We start from the raw sequence: 18,140 nt of genomic DNA, 5'->3' as shown, positions 1-18,140 counted from the left end.
CAGGCTGGAGTGCAGTGGTGCGATCTTGGCTCACTGCAACCTCCGCCTCCCAGGTTCAAGTGATTCTCCTGCCTCAGCCTCCCGAGTAGCTGGGACTACAGGTGTATCACACCACCCCTGGCTATTTTTTTTTTTTTGAATTTTTAATAGAGATGGGGTTTCACCATGTTAGCCAGGAAGGTCTCGATCTCCTGACCTCGTGATCTGCCTGCCTCGGCCTCCCAAAGTGTTGGGATTACAGGCGTGAGCCACCGTGCTGGGCCTTGGATTTATTATTAATTACAGTGATGCAGATACCTCTTCAGTTCAGCCTTTGAGAGGTTCCAGGAACATGGTGGGGATAAAGGTGTCTACTGGGGAGCCCTGTCATCTGAGGATTGTAACTCCCCTGCCCTTTAAAGAGGGATGGAGTGATGTGAGTTCATACGGAGTCCGTTTTCTGCAGAAAGCCCATTGAAGCAACTGTGACCTTTCAGTGATCCAGATGGTGCTCCTTTCTGTAGTAAGCCTGTTACTCTAGTTGTCATCTTAGTGAGAATCTAGAATACCTGGGGGGCAGCATCTTATAGCACTCTGTATCTTATACTTATCACTTCCCTCCACCCTCCCCCGCTTTAAAAAAAAAACATAAAACTACTACAGAAATCTGATATTCTAAGGAGAAGGCATTTGGGCATTTTTATTTCTTCTGTTTTATTTTTGTAAGGAATGGGACAACCACCAGATCCAGCCTTTGGTCGAGTGTCTAGTCCTCCCAGTGCAATGATATCGTCAAGAATGGGTCCCTCCCAGAATCCCATGATGCAACACCCCCAGGCTGCATCCATCTATCAGTCCTCAGAAATGAAGGGCTGGCCATCAGGAAATTTGGCCAGGAACAGGTAAAGAACAGTGACTTCTAAAGTTAGTCACATCTTAGTCCCAGAAGTCCAAGAACTTACTGTAATTTTCAGTCAAGCCTTTTTGTATGGAGAGATTGAAAGGACTGGGTTCATATTAGAAGGTGTGTTATTTGGCTTGTCCATTTTGAGAGTTCTTCAAGCATGCACATTATCTATTAGGGTATCTAGTACAGAAAGCTGTGAAAAATGGATCACAGGCTGTCAGGGAGTTTTCTCTCTGACATTCCCAGCTTAAGTATAGCAATGTTTGACACAATTGTAGTAGTTTCTGTGGGCATGCCCTTTGTCACTAAAGTGACTTCCAGAGGTAATATTACCGTTTCTTTACTTACAGCTCCTTTTCCCAGCAGCAGTTTGCCCACCAGGGGAATCCTGCAGTGTATAGTATGGTACACATGAATGGCAGCAGTGGTCACATGGGACAGATGAACATGAACCCCATGCCCATGTCTGGCATGCCTATGGGCCCTGATCAGGTATGAAATTGATTCCTTACCTTTTTCAGAAAGTTTTTCTTGTTCTCTGGATAGAACTAAAGCCTCAGCTATAATCAGAATGCCCTAGGTATATTTTTAACTTGAATGTGTAACTTAAAATATAGTAATTGAAAAAACTTGGTTTGAAGGCATTGGGCCATTGGATACTTTTGGTAAGTCAAGCTGCATTGTAAGATGGGATCTCAGGAACCTGAATCACTCAGCCAGAGCTGCACTGTAAGCCATGAATGTGGGCATGGATTTTTTTGTTGTGTAAAGCATGTGTTTTACTCAGTTTTTCTGGTTGCTAACAGAAATACTGCTGACATCTCTGCACCAGGACCTCTTAAGGAAACCACTGTACAAATGACACTGCACTAGGATTATTGGGAAGGAATCATTGTTCCAGGCATCTATCTTTGAAGAAAGGACCAGCTTTGAGCTCCGTCAAGGGTATTTTAAGTGATGTCATTTGAGCAGGACTGGATTTTAAGCCAAACGGCAGTATCTACCTGTTTTTTTTCTCCTCTCCTCCTGCTGTGTATCATGGTGTTCAAAACAGAAATATTTTTTGGCATTCCACCTCCTAGGGATATAATTCTGGAGATACGGAGTCCTACTGATCATAAAACTTTTGTGTCACTTTTTTCTGCCTTGCTAGCCAAAGTCTCTTAAATACACATAGGTGGGCCAGAGAACACTGGACAAATCAAGAGAGATTGGAACATCTGGTTTCTCTAGTTGCAGTATTGGACAAAGAGCATAGTCCCAGCCCTCAGGTGTTTTTGTCACTACCAAGTAGTTCTGTGTTGACCCTCTGTCCAGTGGAATTGGTGATTCTGAATTGTCCTTTACTGATGGTGTTGAGTTGCTCTGTCCCTATTATTTGTCCTAGGTTTTCTCCTAATGAAGGTTTTCATTTGCCGTTCATGTCCTGTAATACTTCACCTCCAGGAACTGTCATGGATGTCCAAATGGCTTTGCAGAAGGGAAATGAGATGACAGTATTTAATTGCAGCAGTAGCAAACTTTTCACATGCTGATGTGCAGCTGAGTGCACTTTATTTAAAAAGTAATGGATAAATGCAATATTCTTGAGGTCTTGAGGGAATAGTGAAACACATTCCTGGTTTTTGCCTACACTTACGTGTTGGACAAGAACTATGATTTTTTTTTTTTTTTTTAAAGTACTGGTGTCACCCTTTGCCTATATGGTAGAGCAATAATGCTTTTTGAAAATAAACTTCTGAAAACCCAAGGCCAGGTACTGCATTCTGAATCAGAATCTCGCAGTGTTTCTGTGAATAGACTTTTTTGTAAATACGACCTTTAAGATATTGTATTATGTAAAATATGTATATACCTTTTTTTGTAGGTCACAACAACTCATTTTTACAGAGTTTGTGAAGCTAAATATTTAACATTGTTGATTTCAGTAAGCTGTGTGTGGAGAGGCTACCACTGGAAGAGACATCCCTTGACTTCCGTGGCCTGGCGGAGGGGTAGTGCTCCACAGCTTTTCCTTCCCCACCCCCCAGCCTTAGATGCCTCGCTCTTCAATCTCTTAATCTAAATGCTTTTTAAAGAGATTATTTGTTTAGATGTAGGCATTTTAATTTTTTAAAAATTCCTCTACCAGAACTAAGCACTTTGTTAATTTGGGGGGAAAGAATAGATATGGGGAAATAAACTTAAAAAAAAATCAGGAATTTAAAAAAATCGAGCAATTTGAAGAGAATCTTTTGGATTTTAAGCAGTTCGAAATAATAGCAATTCATGAGTTGTGTGTGTGTGTGTGTGTGTGTGTGTATGTTCAATTATGTTACCTTTTCATCCCCTTTAGGAGCGTTTTCAGATTTTGGTTGCTAAGACCTGAATCCCACATTGATCTCGAGTAGAATCCTTGGTGTGGTTTCTGGTGTCTGCTCAGCTGTCCCCTCATTATACTAATGTGATGCTTTCATTATGTCCCTGTGGATTAGAATAGTGTCACTGTTACTTCTTAAGGAGCTCAGTACCCAGAACAGCCAGTTTGACTGTGATTCAGAGCCACAGTCTAACTGAGCACCTTTGAAACCCCTCCCTTTTCTGCCCCCTGCCACTTTCTGCTGTTGCCTCTCTTTGACACCTGTTTTAGTCAGTTGGGAGGAAGGGAAACATGAAGTTTAATTCCCTTTATCTGGGTTACTTCATTTGGTTCAGATAGTTGAAGGAATTAGGTTTCTGAATGTCTGTGAATTTCAGAGGTCTCTGCTAGTCTTGGTGTCATTTTCTAGCAATAACTGAGAGCCAGGTAATTTTAAGAATTTCACACATTTAGTCAGTCTTTCTAGATATCTCTGAAGGTAAGATCATTTAATATCTTTGATATGCTTACAAGTGAATCCTGATTATTTCCAGATCCACCACTAGAGTGGATCTTATTTTCAAAGCAGTATAGACAATTAGGAGTTTGCCCTCTTCCCCCGACCAACTTCAAAATATATCTTAAGATTGTAAATCTGGAAACTTCCATTGTAGTGGCCTGTGCTTTTCAGATAGTATACTCTCCTGTTTGGAGACAGGTACAACCAAGTCAGTCTGTCTCTGTGTTTTTCAGCTCAACTGTGTCTGAACTTTCTTTAAGTGATGTGTGTGGGGAGAAACAGAATGGTGCTCTTACCTTTCTTGACTTTAAAAAAATTATTAAAAAAAAAAATAAATTTTTTTGCAATCCTTTCCTCAGACCTGGCTGCAGGCTAACTGGAAGGCAGCACTCCCTTTTTTATATGGTAGAAAAATGAAGTTTATTATAAGTTTTTATATTTTCTACTTGTTCATTTGGTGCAAACTCAAGATTTTGATTTTCTTTTAATAGGTGCAGTCTTTGAGATAATTTGTTTTTACCTGTATTGCCCTTTATCTTTTTTAGATACTCCTTTGTACTCCTGCTGTCTACCTCTCCACACCCCAGCACCCCCCATTTTTTCAAACCTTGGTATCTGTTGGGTGAACAGTATAATCTTTTCATCTGCTTTTAGAATGTGGGATATTTCAAGTACCTACTTTTTTTTTTTTTTTTTTGCTGAATCCAAAGATATATAAATAAAATATATATATTTTATAAAGATTAGAATGATATAAAGGAGATACATGTTTCTTCCTTTAAAAAATAAATGGAAGTTACATTGTTAATGTTCGTATTATGATGCCACTTTTCTAAACTGCATCTGGATTGAAAGGTGTAAATATCAATAACAGTGCTACTTAGTTATCAGTATTTAATATCTGAGGTGAGTTGGGGGTATCTATATTAGGGGTAGGGTATTACAGAAGATAATTGGCTTGATGTCCTAGAAGTTCTTTGATCCAGAGGTAGGTGCAGCTGAAAGTAAACAGAATGGATTGCCAGTTACATGTATGCCTGCCCAGTTCCCTTTTTATTTGCAGAAGCTGTGAGTTTTGTTCACAATTAGGTTCATAGGAGCAAAACTTCAAGGACTGATTTAATCAGAGGAATAAGAATTGTTTTCAACTCCAGGGGCACACTGTTAATAAACGAGCAGGTGTTTTGTCTCTTCCTTTCTAATGTATGGAATTTTGAAGAATGAAATATGAGAGCAATATTTAAATTCTCAGGAATTGACTTACACTCTTGAGAATGAATTCAGTTTCAATCAAGTTTACATTGTGTTGCTTTAAAAAAAAATAGAAATTATTCTTTATCCTGCAAAGAATCGAAACCACATGAAATGACTTATGGGGGATGGTGAGCTGTGACTGCTTTGCTGACCATTTTGGATGTCATTGTAAATAAAGGTTTCTATTTAAAATTGGAGCCTAAAGAGTTTTTTTTTTTTTTTTTTTTTTTAAATCCCTGTTGGATTAAGGGTAAAGAAGATTAAGAAAGTCTATTTCAAATAATGGTAACAGTTTCTGAAGTTAAAAAACGCCACTAGGGAGTTGCTAGAGAGCCTTGGCCTGTTGGGGGCATTGAAACAAATGTGGGTGCTTTAGGGATTCTGTCATCTGTTAAATGAGAAATGGGTTGGATTGGTGATAGCTGAAATCTGTCAATTACTTGTATCAGGTTAGATTACCTGATATACAAAGAAGAGTTGGCCAAGGTGAATTTCTTTGCAATTGATTAATACTTCTTTTTAAAAAAATGAAGTAGCAAAGCTGATATACTATGAGACTTACCTGTAGTCCCTTGAAGTATGGTAGACTTTAGTCAATCTACAACCATCTACTCCCCTTTTAAGAAAATCTTCTAAACCCAAAGGCATTTTCTTCCAAAAAGATGTTGACTGGTAGTATCTTGAATACTTTAAAAAAACAGACACACCAAAAAACTCCCAAGAAATGGCCTTTTACAAAATGTCAAAGGTTTCTTCATACCAACTGCTGGTCATTGGCTGGGGTTTTGAACACTGTATGACAATACTTATACTACAAAATTTTTTTTACAAATACAGTTTCATCAAAACTTGGGACATACATCAACTTCTTTTCAGTACCTTAAAAAAAAAAAAAAACATCAGTTCTGGGACATAACAAAGAAATACTAGGAGAAACGGTATCTGGACAGGAACAGAAATGTCCACAACTGTGAGGGATTTTCTTTTACACTGGCCACAGAGCGTTTATTGACACCACCACTCCTGAAAATTGGGATTTCTTATTAGGTTCCCCTAAAAGTTCCCATGTTGCTTACATGTAAATAGTCACATATATACAGTGAAGGCAGTTTCTTCAGAGGCAACCAGGGTTTAGAGTGCCAGGTAAATGTCATCTCTTTTGTGCTGCTGACTCATTGTCGAACTCTCTGCACTGTTTTCAGCCTCTCCACGTTGCCTCTGTCTTCTTAGTTCCTTCTTTGTGACAAACCAAAAGAATAAGAGGATTTAGAACAGGACTGCTTTTCCCCTATGATTTAAAAATTCCAATGACTTTCGCCCTTGGGGGAAATTTCCAAGGAAATCTCGATCGCTCTCTTCGTTTTCCTTTGTGAGCTTCTGGGGAGGGTTAGTGGTGACTTTCTGATACGAAAAAAATGCATTTTGTGCAGCTGGTGAGGTATAATCCAAAGCAAAAGCAGGGGCAAAAATGGACTTCTTGAAGTTCTCTCTGCTCCTGCTGGTTATCCTCCAGAATCTGCCATGTTGACTGAGAGTGAGTGCTTGCTTTCTCAGGCCTCCTGGCCAATAGCATAGGTCTGCTGGAAATCACCCACGTGGTTTTTCGTTGCCTGCGCAGTCAGTTGATGCCTCTGTGTTTTTGAAGGTCCACCTCTGTTGTTTCTTAACCTTCCCAGCCTTCCCACAGTTGTCCCCTAAAGAACGAAACAAACTCATCTTAGCATTTAGCCATCACGGTCTTTATCATGACTTCCTAATCAGTCCTATAGCTGAGGAAGCTTTGCTTCAAGGCTGCTGAGAATGAATATTTCTAGGTTACTTAGAAAGGGATTGCTACCACCTAGTCACTTCAGTTTTTAGTTGTTTACTTATACACTCAATGCCTGGCAAGGATGGCATTTAAGGATCTGGATAGAATAGTAGCTAAGGAGATTGTGATATGTAAAGATTCTGTACCTTAATTCTAGAAGCACCAAAGAAAGGCTTAGGTGGCCTGTTACTAATGTCCTATTAAAGCCACTCAGGTTTATATGCATATAAAGGAATAAATGAGTAGACCAGAGGTTGCAAATGGCAGCTCACCAAGGAGGGTAGTTTGCCCACACGGTTAACTTAATGTCAAATGAGATGATAATGATAAAGAATTCTCACACATACCTGCATTTTTGGATTTGGTCAGTGAATTAGAAAATGTGGCAAACCTCAGCCCATTCCTGCGGGGAGCAAACTGGCCTGCTCCCTTTAGAATAGAGGTGAACTTTCCAGGTTGCCAGTCTCAGTCCCTGCCAGCCTCCAATGGCACTGGAGTGAGAGTCTGTAGCTGTAGCATGGGCTGTTTGGAAACCATTTAATGAGGCCATCCTACTGCTGATGTTGTATACCAGTTAGCACTTTTGCAGCCATAGCCTTCAAGATGCCTGGCAGTTTGTAATATTTAAATGCTTCTCAACCTCTAAGTAATAGCTCAAGTTTACCAAGCACAGATTATAGCGAGAACAGCAGTGTACTGGACAAGGCATTAATGTAAAACATGAAATGGATTCAAGTGTTTTCTTAGGGAAAGATGTGCATTAGTACTTCCCCGCCACCCTCATTATGAGAACAAATGAAGGATGGTATGTAAGAAATGGCATGCAAATAGAAGAGCATTGGCAAAATGAAGCAGTCAGAACCAGATCTCTATTTGTAAGCTGGTTCCTCAACTCACAGTGATTTGGAAGAAGGTCTCTTCATTTCTGGCCACTTTCGACGCTGAAACTGCCTAAGTTTTCAAGTGTCAAAAGGAGAATGAATGTTAACCATCACCAAGAAAGAAAAAGTCCCCAAAGAACTATACAAAGAAGGTCTCCTAGGTGACAGCTATCTTTGGTGGGTGATCCTGGTCTCGGGCAGACCAGAGGAAGGGCAGTGTCTCAACATAACAGGTGCGGACTCACAGAGATGAGACTGAAGGATGGGCCAAGATAGGAGAACTTTGTTTAGGCTTTCATAATAAAAAGAAATACCTGTATTGCTCATAGCTTCCTCCATCTTTAAGTCCTAAATGAAGGAGAAATAATAAAAACAGGAGCAGATAGTTTAGGCAAAGCTACCCCAACACACCAGAAAACCATCTTACACTTTTTTGTCACAATCCCATGATGTTGATAGTGTTCCCTATTCAAGAGTAGACGGAATTATGAGGGGAACCTGCCCTAAGTCTCCTAGGTAGCCTTGTAGATTGCCTAAAATCCAGAGTCACCACGATCAGTTTCAGGACCCTGATGGCTTCATTCAGTGCTGACCTTAGTCATGGTGAGGGAGGTAGACGCGGGCCTGAACATCTGTGCTCCAGAGGACAGAAAGCCAAGAGCCCTGACCAAGTGCAGGAGGGAGCAATAGCTCATGTTTACCAAGCACAGATTATAGCGAGAACAGCAGTGTACTGGACAAGGCATTAATGTAAAACATGAAATGGATTCAAGTGTTTTCTTAGGGAAAGGTGCATTAGTACTTCCCCGCCACCCTCATTATGAGAACAAATGAAGGGTGGTGTGGGCTCTGGGGAAGTTTTCCTGAGGACATGGCAGGATCGAGTGTGTGGGCTCTGGGGTCAGCCCACCTTATTCACTTTACTCCTCCATAGAATGAGGATAAGAAGATTCACCTCAAAAGCTTATCAGCTAACACATGTAAAACGCTCAGCACACAGCCTGGCACACAGTGACTTATATGTCATTGCACTTTGATCACAAGAGTAGCAGCGCTTGAGTGGCAGAGGTTAGGAAGCCACTAGTGAAAATTCCAATCATATCAGGCTCCTCACCAGGAAGTATTAGTGCAACATCTTCTGTAAACACAGTAGCTCTCCCCTCTTCATAACTAGAGCTGACTGTGGCATCTGAATTCTTCCTCCTAAGCTGTGTGGCCATGTTCCTGACATGAACTCCAGGCGTCCTCCTAGACACAGTCCCTTCCCCAAGGGACTTCAAATATCAAAGGTTTTAGGCCACTCTCACTAGTAAGTGAACTTCATTTTTCTTTTAATTTTTTTTACTTTTATTGTTAGAGACGGGGCGACAGCTCTGTCTCCCAGGCTGGGGTGCAGTGGCGCTATCATAGCTCACTGTAACCTTGACCGCCTGGGCTCAAGTATCCTCCCACCTCAGCCTCCCAAAGCCCTGGAATCATAGGCATGAGCCACCATGCCTGGTCAGCTTTTTTCATCTTAAAATTTCTATCTAGTTGGCATTCTAGATTTAAAACTGCAGATTTTGTCCTGTCCCAAACAAAACTCAGGATTTACCTGGGACTCCTAATCCTGCACCTCCCATCACCATATTCTACTGGGGGGCTTCACCACCTGAATCTGAAATCCATCATCTTCACTGCTCCCACCTCTAGTCCAAGCCACCATCATTTCTCCCTGGATAACTGTGCCATCTTCGCTGTTTGCTCCCATAAAGTCCCATTCTCCACCTAGCAATGTCAGTGCCTAGGTTAAAACCCTCCATTGGCTTCCTGATACACCTCAAATGAAATCTAAACTCTACCATGGCCTCTCACAGGGTAGCCTGATGCCCTCCTGCCACTCTCCACTGGCCTCAGTTGTGCTGGCTGTACCACCTAGGCTGCTTTCTGCTCCTCACACTTCAAGTTTCCTGGAACGCCAGCCCTCCACGTTTTCTCAGTGGTCGATTGCGTCCTACTCTTCAGGACTCAGTTCAGAGGTCTGACCCTGGTTTTATTAAGTGGTGCCTTTCCCCAGTCACACTGGATTCTACTGTCCAGTTTTACTCTTTCCATACAAGCCAGAGGCCTCCCGCTGTGGACTGCTCTTCTTAGGACAACACCGGCTCCACACAAGTCAGCCAGGATGGGGTCATCTTTGGTCACCATGGTTTCAGGTCTGAGTTCTCAGGAAATGTTTGTTGAATGCATGAGTGAACAAAAGGGAGGAAATGAAACGAGGGAATTCCGTGTGTTTCCTGGACAGCTGATGCAGGAAGCACAGCTTGTCAAAGGTCATCTGCCTGCTATGGACAGGGGCTCCCATGACTCGTCTGGAACTGCATCACCTCCCAAAGCCTGGTGATTTCGGGCTCATTCTTGGGGTAGACACCACCTCCTGAGTCCCTTCCTTTGGTTACCCTGCTCTCCAAAGGCCCCATGTTAGGGTGCCTACTCACCCAGGTCCATGTTTCGAGTCCGGGGGTTACACTGCTTGTAACCCTTGCAGCTCCTCAGCTCCATGAGCTGTACATGTAGCTGGTTGAGGACATCCCTGTCCAGTGTGTTCACTGCGTTCATCAGCTAGTTGCAAAAAGGGTAGTCTGTCAACAAGGTAAGTACAGGGACTCTCCCCGTGCCCTTCTTCTACCAACCAGGGGACATATTTCAGGCAGGTGGAAGGTGCTAGGGGCTGGTGACCTGCTTACTCCAACTTCAACTTCTGCAAGAGCCAGCATTTGGAAGAGTTAGGTGACTTTTTGGCTTCGAGTCCCACCAGGTTCTCTCTTAATGAGAATGAAAACTCAGGAGAATAAACACCATGTCTGTCTGTATTTAATGTTGGAGTTCTGCAGCCACTAGTCAGGAGACTTCCCAAGCTCGGAAAGAAAGCCTTCCAAGTCTTGGTTTTATCAGCAGCCTTCATTCAGATTTGCAGTCCTCCTGATTGCAAAGCAGCCATTTGATGGAAGGATGGGTAAGTGACTTGGGTTCTTGTGTAGTCTGGGAGCTACCGGTGACGGACTTACCTACCCCTTTGGTAAAGTATGAGGGTGAACCTATCTAAGGAGAAAGACTGGACACCTATATAGTAATTAAAGCATTTGTGCTGCTGATATTTAAACATCAGATTTCATTTAAAAAATTATTTCAGGCTTTTCTTGAAAGGTCAAAGCCTGGGCAATACCAAGGCCACAGGACAGGAAAGCTCTAGTGCTGGAGCTCAGCAGTGACTGTCCCTGTACAAGGGCCCACATGTTCCGATGACCAGACATGTCACTGCTCCTTCTGGTCTTGTGTGGTCCTGAGCCACATGAGTCGTGTGTGTGTTTAGATGGCTTACTGTACGGAAGCACTTAGCAGAGTGCTTGGTGCAGTGTGTTACTGTTATATTAGCCGCGTGGTCCGTGCAGGCCCTGCAGTGGGTAATATCTGGCTTGATCCTACAGCTTGACAGTTTTAGGAGTCTTCACAAGTTCCGGCAAAGCCCGGTTGAATGCTGCATGTTAAGTTAGAGGGAAGAAGCCACATATATTACACACGCAGGGTGATGGAGGCAAAACGCAGGGTGATGGAGGCAAAAAAGGCTGATTGAACACGGAATCCCCCAATCTCAGCGGCTTCACAACTTACTCCCAGTGGCTCAGGGACTCAGTGGGACTTGGATAATTTGTCATGACTTCCCTGAGGTTGGGGGGGGCTACCTGGCAGCACTGGGGTAACCCATACCCCCATCTCTCTAGCTCGGGTTGTCTGTACCTGGTAGGGGTCTGTGTTGAGATCAAAGTACTCTAGGAAGCCAGTTGCAAATTCACAGAAGAGGAAATTGTGAGTCTCGTTGATGGTCCTCATGCACCAGTACGTGTTATTGTTGGCGCTGGTGCAGGCACAGAAAGGCCCCACTGGCAAGGAAGAGAGAGCATGTCCTGAGTGCCTGCAGGAGGAAGCCCCATCTGCCAACAGTGATTCCCGTCAGGGACAGCCCCCGAAACCAGTTCATCAAATGCCAAGAGGCTGTCCCAAGCACTGTGGACCCCTGGTGTCGGGGACCCCCTTTCTGAGAGAGGTCTGAGTCACTTAAGTGGAGCAGTTTCTTGGCCCCCCGGGCCCCAGCCTGTCCACCTCTGCCCTGGGCTCGCTCACGTGTCCAGAAAGGCGCCGTCTGCCAGTGCTGGTTGTCGTGGGTGAAGCACGTGAGGCCTGGCATGCTGCACGTGTCGTTGTTCTGCAGGCGCTTGAGCAGCTTGCGGAGTTTCTTCTTGCGCTTCTGCTCCCGCAACAGCCACACCTTGTCCTTCTCTTGCAGACCCTTCCTATGGGCGCAGAGGGCCACACACGCCTTGGGCCTCTGAGGGATCAGTGACCCCGTGTCTCTGCTCTTCCTGTCCACCTAGGGGCTGGGCTGAGGCTTCTCCAACAGCCATGGGCATAGCAATTCAGGGTTCCAAGTCCCAGTGCTGATCCGAGGCAGAGCCGGGACCAGAACCTGGATCTTCTGTCATTCTACTTTAACTCCCAAGGGGGCACAGAGCTGGGGACAGAGCCAGGCAGCTACTGGGACTCCTGTTGGCATCCCTTTCCCCTCCTTCTTGTGTCCTGCCCTGCTTGGTGGAGTTGCCGCAACCCCATTTACAGTGTTGATTGGGAAATAAGGCCTCTTCGAGGGCCACCGCGGACTTCCCAGGGAAGGGCCTGGACTTCTTTCCTTTTCTTCTGTATTTTAGCTTAAGGGAGGGCCACCTCCTCATGCTAGGCCTCTGCATCTCTTCCCCAGGACCTCAAGCTGCCCTTACCTGAAAGGATGCAGACTGGAGCCTTTGTGCTTGAGGCGGCCTTTGTGCTGGGTGTGGTAGCTGTAACAGACCCCCCCAGCCCCAGGCTTCAGGAGTGGCTCAGAGGGCTCCGCTGGCAGGTACAAACTGTGGTTTCTGGGACTCCCGTGTATTGCTGCTGCCCCACTCCCCTGTTCCTCCTTCTGGGATGGTGGTGGGGAGGGTACAACCCTATCCCCAGGGCAGCAGGTACCTGCCTGGGTGGCTTCATTCTCCAGGCATGAGCCAGGATTCTTCCTGGGATTTTGCTAGACTTTAGAAGGTCGGGTTAGTTGTAATTTAGCCACGACTAGAAACTGGGCCTGGCTTTAGGTGCGTCAGCCTCAGCATCCTTTTTCCTTTCCTTTTGTGATGGTTAATTGTACACGTCAAAGCCTCAGCATCGTGAGGTTGGTTCCCTCACCGCCCTGCCTGCTCACGCTTGGTCGGGGCCAGCACAGGGGAGCCTGTGTTTTGCAAGACTTTCTGGAAAGATGGCAGGGCTTCTGCAGCTGTGCTGTCCAGTACGGGAGCCACTGGCCACAGGTGGCTACTTCAGTTTGAATTAAGCAAAATAAAAAATTCGGCTCCTTAGTGACACCAGCCACCACTTCAAGTGTGCACCAGCCACGCGTGGCATAGTGCAGACATAGCCCGTGTCCATCGGCACAGAATGTTCTACTGGACACAGCTGTTCTAGAGTTCAGTCCTTTGGGCCAGGGGATCCCTGAGCCGGGAACATGGACCTCAGACCACGTGGGGGCTTTCTGAATGGGCAATCGGCAGAGGCACGTTTCCGGCCTGGAGCCGGCTCTGCACAGCCAGCACGGGTCTCTTGCCAGCAGTACTGGAATCTGGGTGCCAGCCTGGCTGAGGAACGGTTCCGTGTGCCACACTGGCTGACAATAGGAATGTAAATTATGGATTTTTTTTTTTTTTATGCCATGAGGGGAGAAGATTAAAAAAGATTTAAAAAAAAAAAAAAAAGGGGGTCAATCACAAGAGGGGATGAACTGAACTGTCCTGTAGGAGGATGGGGTCTTAGGTCCCTTTGCTACTGCCTCACCTGATTTTGTGACAGTCACATTCTTCTGGCCGCTTTTTCTTCAGGTGACCTCGGACTTCCCTCAGGTTCTTAATTTTGTTCTGCAGGGTTTCAATCTGAGGGAGGGGCAGGAGAGGAGGCCTTGAAACCTTCACGGCTGGACAAGAAAGGCTTGGCCTGGTGACCGCCCCCACGCTGCCATGTCTGCTCAGCAGCAGCAGCCTGCCCTGCCCGGGCCCCAGGGCCAGCACCGGCATGTTTGGGTGGGGAGGACTTGTTCTCCCTGCTGAAGGAAGCCCACCTTCCCCTCCGGCCAGCCCTTGCAAGGGAACCGAGTCCTTTTCCTGGCCTGGCCTGCGGAGGAACCTGCTGAGCCCCCTGAGGGCAGCTCCAGTGTCTCTCCTGGGCTTGATGAAAGGCTTCATTGTAGCGTAGACTTCTTATAAGTCAAAAGGGGGACAACGTGGCTAAGCCATCCTCCCTCAGACAGACTGGGCAGCAAGCTGTCTCATGTTGGGACTGACGCCTATCCCTGGGTGGAGGAATCTGTGGGGACCTCACTTCACCTCTCTAGCCCCTTCCCTGGGTCGGGCCTCACTGCCCTCCCACCATGAGCCGGGGGTCCTGCCAGGCCCTTGGTGGCTGACGGCACGCTCCTCTCCCGCTCTCCACTCACCTCATGGTCGATGTGCAGCTTGTGGTCCTTCCAGGCCTGCAGGGACTTGTACAGGTCCAGGTCACACTGGACTGTATCATTCTCTAGGATGTAGCACCTGCTTGAGAGAAGGGATCATGTGTGGCTCAGAGGAGGTGGAGGGGGCCCAGCCCAGGGGCTCAAGAGGTGTGGGAAGCCCCTGCCGAGGTCTGTCCTGTCCCCTTCACTCTCGACTTCCACCTGGACACTCACCGATGTGTCACTTTAATGGGGTTGGCGGCTGAGTAGTCGGGAAGGCCTCCAGTGCCACTGAAGTCCCCACCATCCTTGTCATCTTGGTCCTCAGGGGCCCCTGGCCAGTGCCGCTTGGTGAGGTTTCGGGGCTGGGCGGCATCACCCAGGCCTACGTGGTACACCCTGCCGTCCACCTCGATGGCCACTGAGCGGATGGAGCGATTGCGGGCGTAGCTGGCCTTGTACTCTGTGGGCATCAGAGGGGTGGCAGAGTTAGGGAGGCGGGAAAGGCTGGCCAGGCTCCCTGAGCAGTGGGTCCTTCATTAAGATAGGGCCGGGCTTCCAAGCATGAGGCTCAGCTTTGCCTGTGACCTGAGGGGTTGTGAAATCTACCCGCATGCTCACATGCTCGCAGATCCTGGACCACGGGGGAGGGCCTCAAGGCGATCACGCCGGCAAAACTGAAGTCCTGGAGCCAAGAAGCCACTGGCTCTAGAGGATTTCAAGCAAGAGCTGCTTGCGGGTAAACAAATGGCGGTACCTCATCTGTACGACGGAATATGCGACCAGAACCAGAAGTGAGGTTCTGATTCACGCTAGAGCGCGGATGAATGTCAAAAGCATGCTGGGTGAAAGCAGCCAGACACAAAGTGGGCTCATATTGTTACATTCTATTTATAGGAACTACCCAGAATAGGTAAATCTACAGCAGCAGAAAGAAGATTGGTGGTTGCCAGAGGCTGGGGGAGAGGGCACTTGAGGAGTGATTGCTTTGTGGGTACAGGGTTCCCTTTTGGGGTGATGTTTTGGAACTAGGTACAGGTGTGCAACACTGTGAACCTATTAAATGTCTCTGCATTGTATACAATTGTAAAAATGGTAAGTTTTATGTTATCTGAACTTCACCTCAATTAAAAAGGAAAAAAGTATCATGGATATAAAAACGTTGATTTAAACAGGGAAAAAACGGGCCCTGCAGTGCCTGTCTCTGGGTATATATGGACGGGGACTGGGGAAGCCACTTAGCTTCTGTGAGTCCCAGGGAGCTGGAGGCTGCCCACCAGGTGGTAGGCAGGTGCTACATCCAAGTGGGCCGGCGACAAGGCCGAGAGGGGCTTTTGCATACGCCCCGACCCTGAAAACTCAGGCGTGCAGGCTGAAGTGACACCCCAGGTAGCCTGTATCTTCTATGTCTCAAAACCAAATCTGAGTTGGTGAGATTAAAGAAAACGGGAGGTGGTGGCGGTGATGTAGGGATCCAGATTTCCAGCTTCCGGAAAAGAGACATGTCTCACAGGCCCACAGTTCCATATGGTCAGGACGGGCCGGAGACGGGCGGCCCCTCTGGCTGCCCACTGTCGTCCCTGTTGGCCAGAGCCCCCGTCACTCCTGTTTTAAATCTCTGCCCACCTGACACAAGTCTGGCCTCAGCATGCATGCACTGCAGTTGCCATTCTTCTCCAGATGTGCCTCATTAAAGAGAAGGGCCTGGAGCCAGTTAGTGGCCCAGGTTTTGTTGGATCCCAAGTGACCCCAAGATGGTGACCAAGGAGGACCAGCTGGAGGCAGGTGGTGGCGGAAGGCGGTGGAAGAAGGAAGGAAAGGGCTCCCTTTCCCACATGGCCACTCTTGGGGGATGTTTTGTATCTTTTAATTCTCAGACACCTTGCATCACAGTCACAAGGGCCGAAGGATCCTAAGGGGAGAGGGCAGGCCTCCCCTCTCCGGCAAAGCCTTGGGCCTTTCTCCTGGGCACTTCCTTCCCTCGGCTGAGTCTCTCGACGCGTGTACAGAAAGAGCCGAGGATGCTCCCTGTGCCGAGCAGGTCCTGCCCTGAGAGGCTCAGGAAATGGACCCAGCGTGTCCTCTTCACTCCTTTAGTCCCAGTCGGCTTATGAGTGAGTGGCGTTGTCTCTTTCCACCCTCCATCTCCCAGCTCTAGACTCAGGGGTCCCTAAACCATGGCCTAAGGGCCCAGGCCAGCCTCCATCTGTCTTTGCGAATACAGTTTCACTGGGTACAGCGGCTCGCGTTCACTTACACCTCTGCAGTCGCAGGGCTGAGTCGCAAAGCCCCAGACCTTTACTCTCCGGCCCTTCACAGCCGCGGTCTGCCGGCCCTGTGTGATTCCTCTCCTGTACCGAAGCCACACGACCTGCTCTCCCTGTCTCTCTCACTGTGTCCATGTCCGGAGTCCCAGAGGTCCCCTTCCTGCCACACCAACAGGGCATGGGACAGGACTTCATAAGCCGGTGGCCAAGAGCTTTGACTCTGCAATCGGATGGCTGAGGTGCAAACCCCTGAGCACATGTGTGGCCCCGGCGATTTGGGTAACTTCTTAGGATGGTGCCTACCCTACAAGGGCCCCTTGGAGGATGGCACGAAACAGAACTAGTGAAGCATTCATGCCTGATGAGCTGGTATGGACCAGCTACTGCAGGGGGTGGGGACTCTGCCTGCAGCTGACGTCCTCACCTAAGGTGATGCCGTGCAGCCCCGAAACCTCACCATTACGCCCGCTCCCTGCCTTTCCATGCCAGTGACCCCCTGTGTGATGTGGCTGCCCGTGTCTACTGTGCTTCTCACCACTCTTGGCCACACCGGTCACCCCTCTGTGGCTGGGACCCCCCACACTCATTGTGAGTACAGGGCCTTTGTACCTCATCTTCCTCCTCCTCAGAACACTTGTTCTCTGGCTGGTCACAAGGCTTGCTCCTTTCTGTACAGGTGAGGATCACGGGGCCGCCGAGAGGCGCGGGTCCTGGCTCTGACATTACACTCACATGAGGATTCTGACCAGGGCTGAGCTGACTCTCGGCTACTTCTAGGTATTTTTCTTTCCTCTAAGCATTAATAAGGGGGAAAACAGCTGAATCTCTCCCTGCAAGATGTTGTATTATTTAAAGATTATCGACTGTGCCACATACTGAAGCAAGGAGATGCTGGCTGTGTAATCCAATCTGGAAACCAATCATCCTATTCAGCTAGAAAAGTTAATGCAGTAGTTCCTAACCAGCTGGTGAGGAAAGGTACCAGAGGATCATCAGCTGGGAAGCGTTGTTTGCGGCAGTGGCTGGGCTGTTACGGAAAGAGACTTATCTGCTCCACGATGAGGACATTTGCTGCCTGGCCGGATGGCCCAGAGGAGACCACCGCGCCTGCCGTCGGAGACCTCGATCCTCAATCTCCAATTAGTCTGTGGCACAATATCATCCATCTTATAAAGAAAGGACTTTTTTTTTTTTTTTTTTTTTTTTTTTTTTTGAGACAGAGTCTTGCTCTGTTGCCCAGGCTGGAGTGCAGTGGCATGATCTCAGTTTACTGCAACCTCCCGTTCCCAGGTTCAAGCCATTCTCATGCCTCAGCCTCCTGAGTAGCAGGGACTACAGGCGCCCACCACCATGACTGGCTAATTTTTGTATTTTTAGTAGAGACGGGTTTCACCATGTTGGCCAGACTGATCTCGAACTCCTGAGCTCAGGCAACCTGCCTGCCTCGGCCTCCCAAGATGCTGGGATTACAGGCGTGAACCACTGTGCCCGGTTAGGAAGGAGATTCTGACACAGGCTACCATGTGGATGAACCCGGAGAACATTATGCGAAGAGAAAAAAGCCAGCCACAGAAGGACAAATACTGTACAATTCCACTTACATGAGGCCCCTAGAGCAGTCAAGCTCATAGAGAAGT

The 18,140-nt window shown here is 47.2% G+C and overlaps 2 protein-coding genes across 2 annotated transcripts in view; one reads left to right on the top strand and one right to left on the bottom strand.

The window, feature by feature from the left end:
- Nucleotides 1–5,190, top strand: part of NCOA3 (nuclear receptor coactivator 3) — a 188,184-nt gene extending 182,994 nt beyond the window's left edge. Inside the window, 3 exon segments of the mRNA XM_011983737.1 lie at nt 707–881; nt 1,237–1,378; nt 1,693–5,190. Of these exon segments, the coding sequence (XP_011839127.1) occupies nt 707–881; nt 1,237–1,378; nt 1,693–1,704 (329 nt within the window). The 3' untranslated portion in view covers nt 1,705–5,190.
- A 523-nt stretch (nt 5,191–5,713) lies between these two features.
- Nucleotides 5,714–18,140, bottom strand: part of SULF2 (sulfatase 2) — a 31,062-nt gene continuing 18,635 nt past the window's right edge. The window contains exons 7-16 of the mRNA XM_011983736.1: nt 14,471–14,699; nt 14,240–14,336; nt 13,585–13,679; nt 12,501–12,560; nt 11,851–12,020; nt 11,467–11,609; nt 10,167–10,290; nt 8,004–8,037; nt 7,706–7,759; nt 5,714–6,692 (exon numbers count right to left, since the gene is read on the bottom strand). Of these exons, the coding sequence (XP_011839126.1) occupies nt 6,662–6,692; nt 7,706–7,759; nt 8,004–8,037; nt 10,167–10,290; nt 11,467–11,609; nt 11,851–12,020; nt 12,501–12,560; nt 13,585–13,679; nt 14,240–14,336; nt 14,471–14,699 (1,037 nt within the window). The 3' untranslated portion in view covers nt 5,714–6,661. The remainder of the gene's footprint in view (nt 6,693–7,705; nt 7,760–8,003; nt 8,038–10,166; nt 10,291–11,466; nt 11,610–11,850; nt 12,021–12,500; nt 12,561–13,584; nt 13,680–14,239; nt 14,337–14,470; nt 14,700–18,140) is intronic.

The sequence above is a fragment of the Mandrillus leucophaeus genome, unplaced genomic scaffold, assembly GCF_000951045.1.
Source record: "Mandrillus leucophaeus isolate KB7577 unplaced genomic scaffold, Mleu.le_1.0 Scaffold255, whole genome shotgun sequence".
NCBI classification, from domain to species: Eukaryota; Metazoa; Chordata; class Mammalia; order Primates; family Cercopithecidae; genus Mandrillus; species Mandrillus leucophaeus.
Note: the sequence above shows the minus strand (reverse complement) of the source record. Positions and strands in the feature narration are given on the sequence as shown.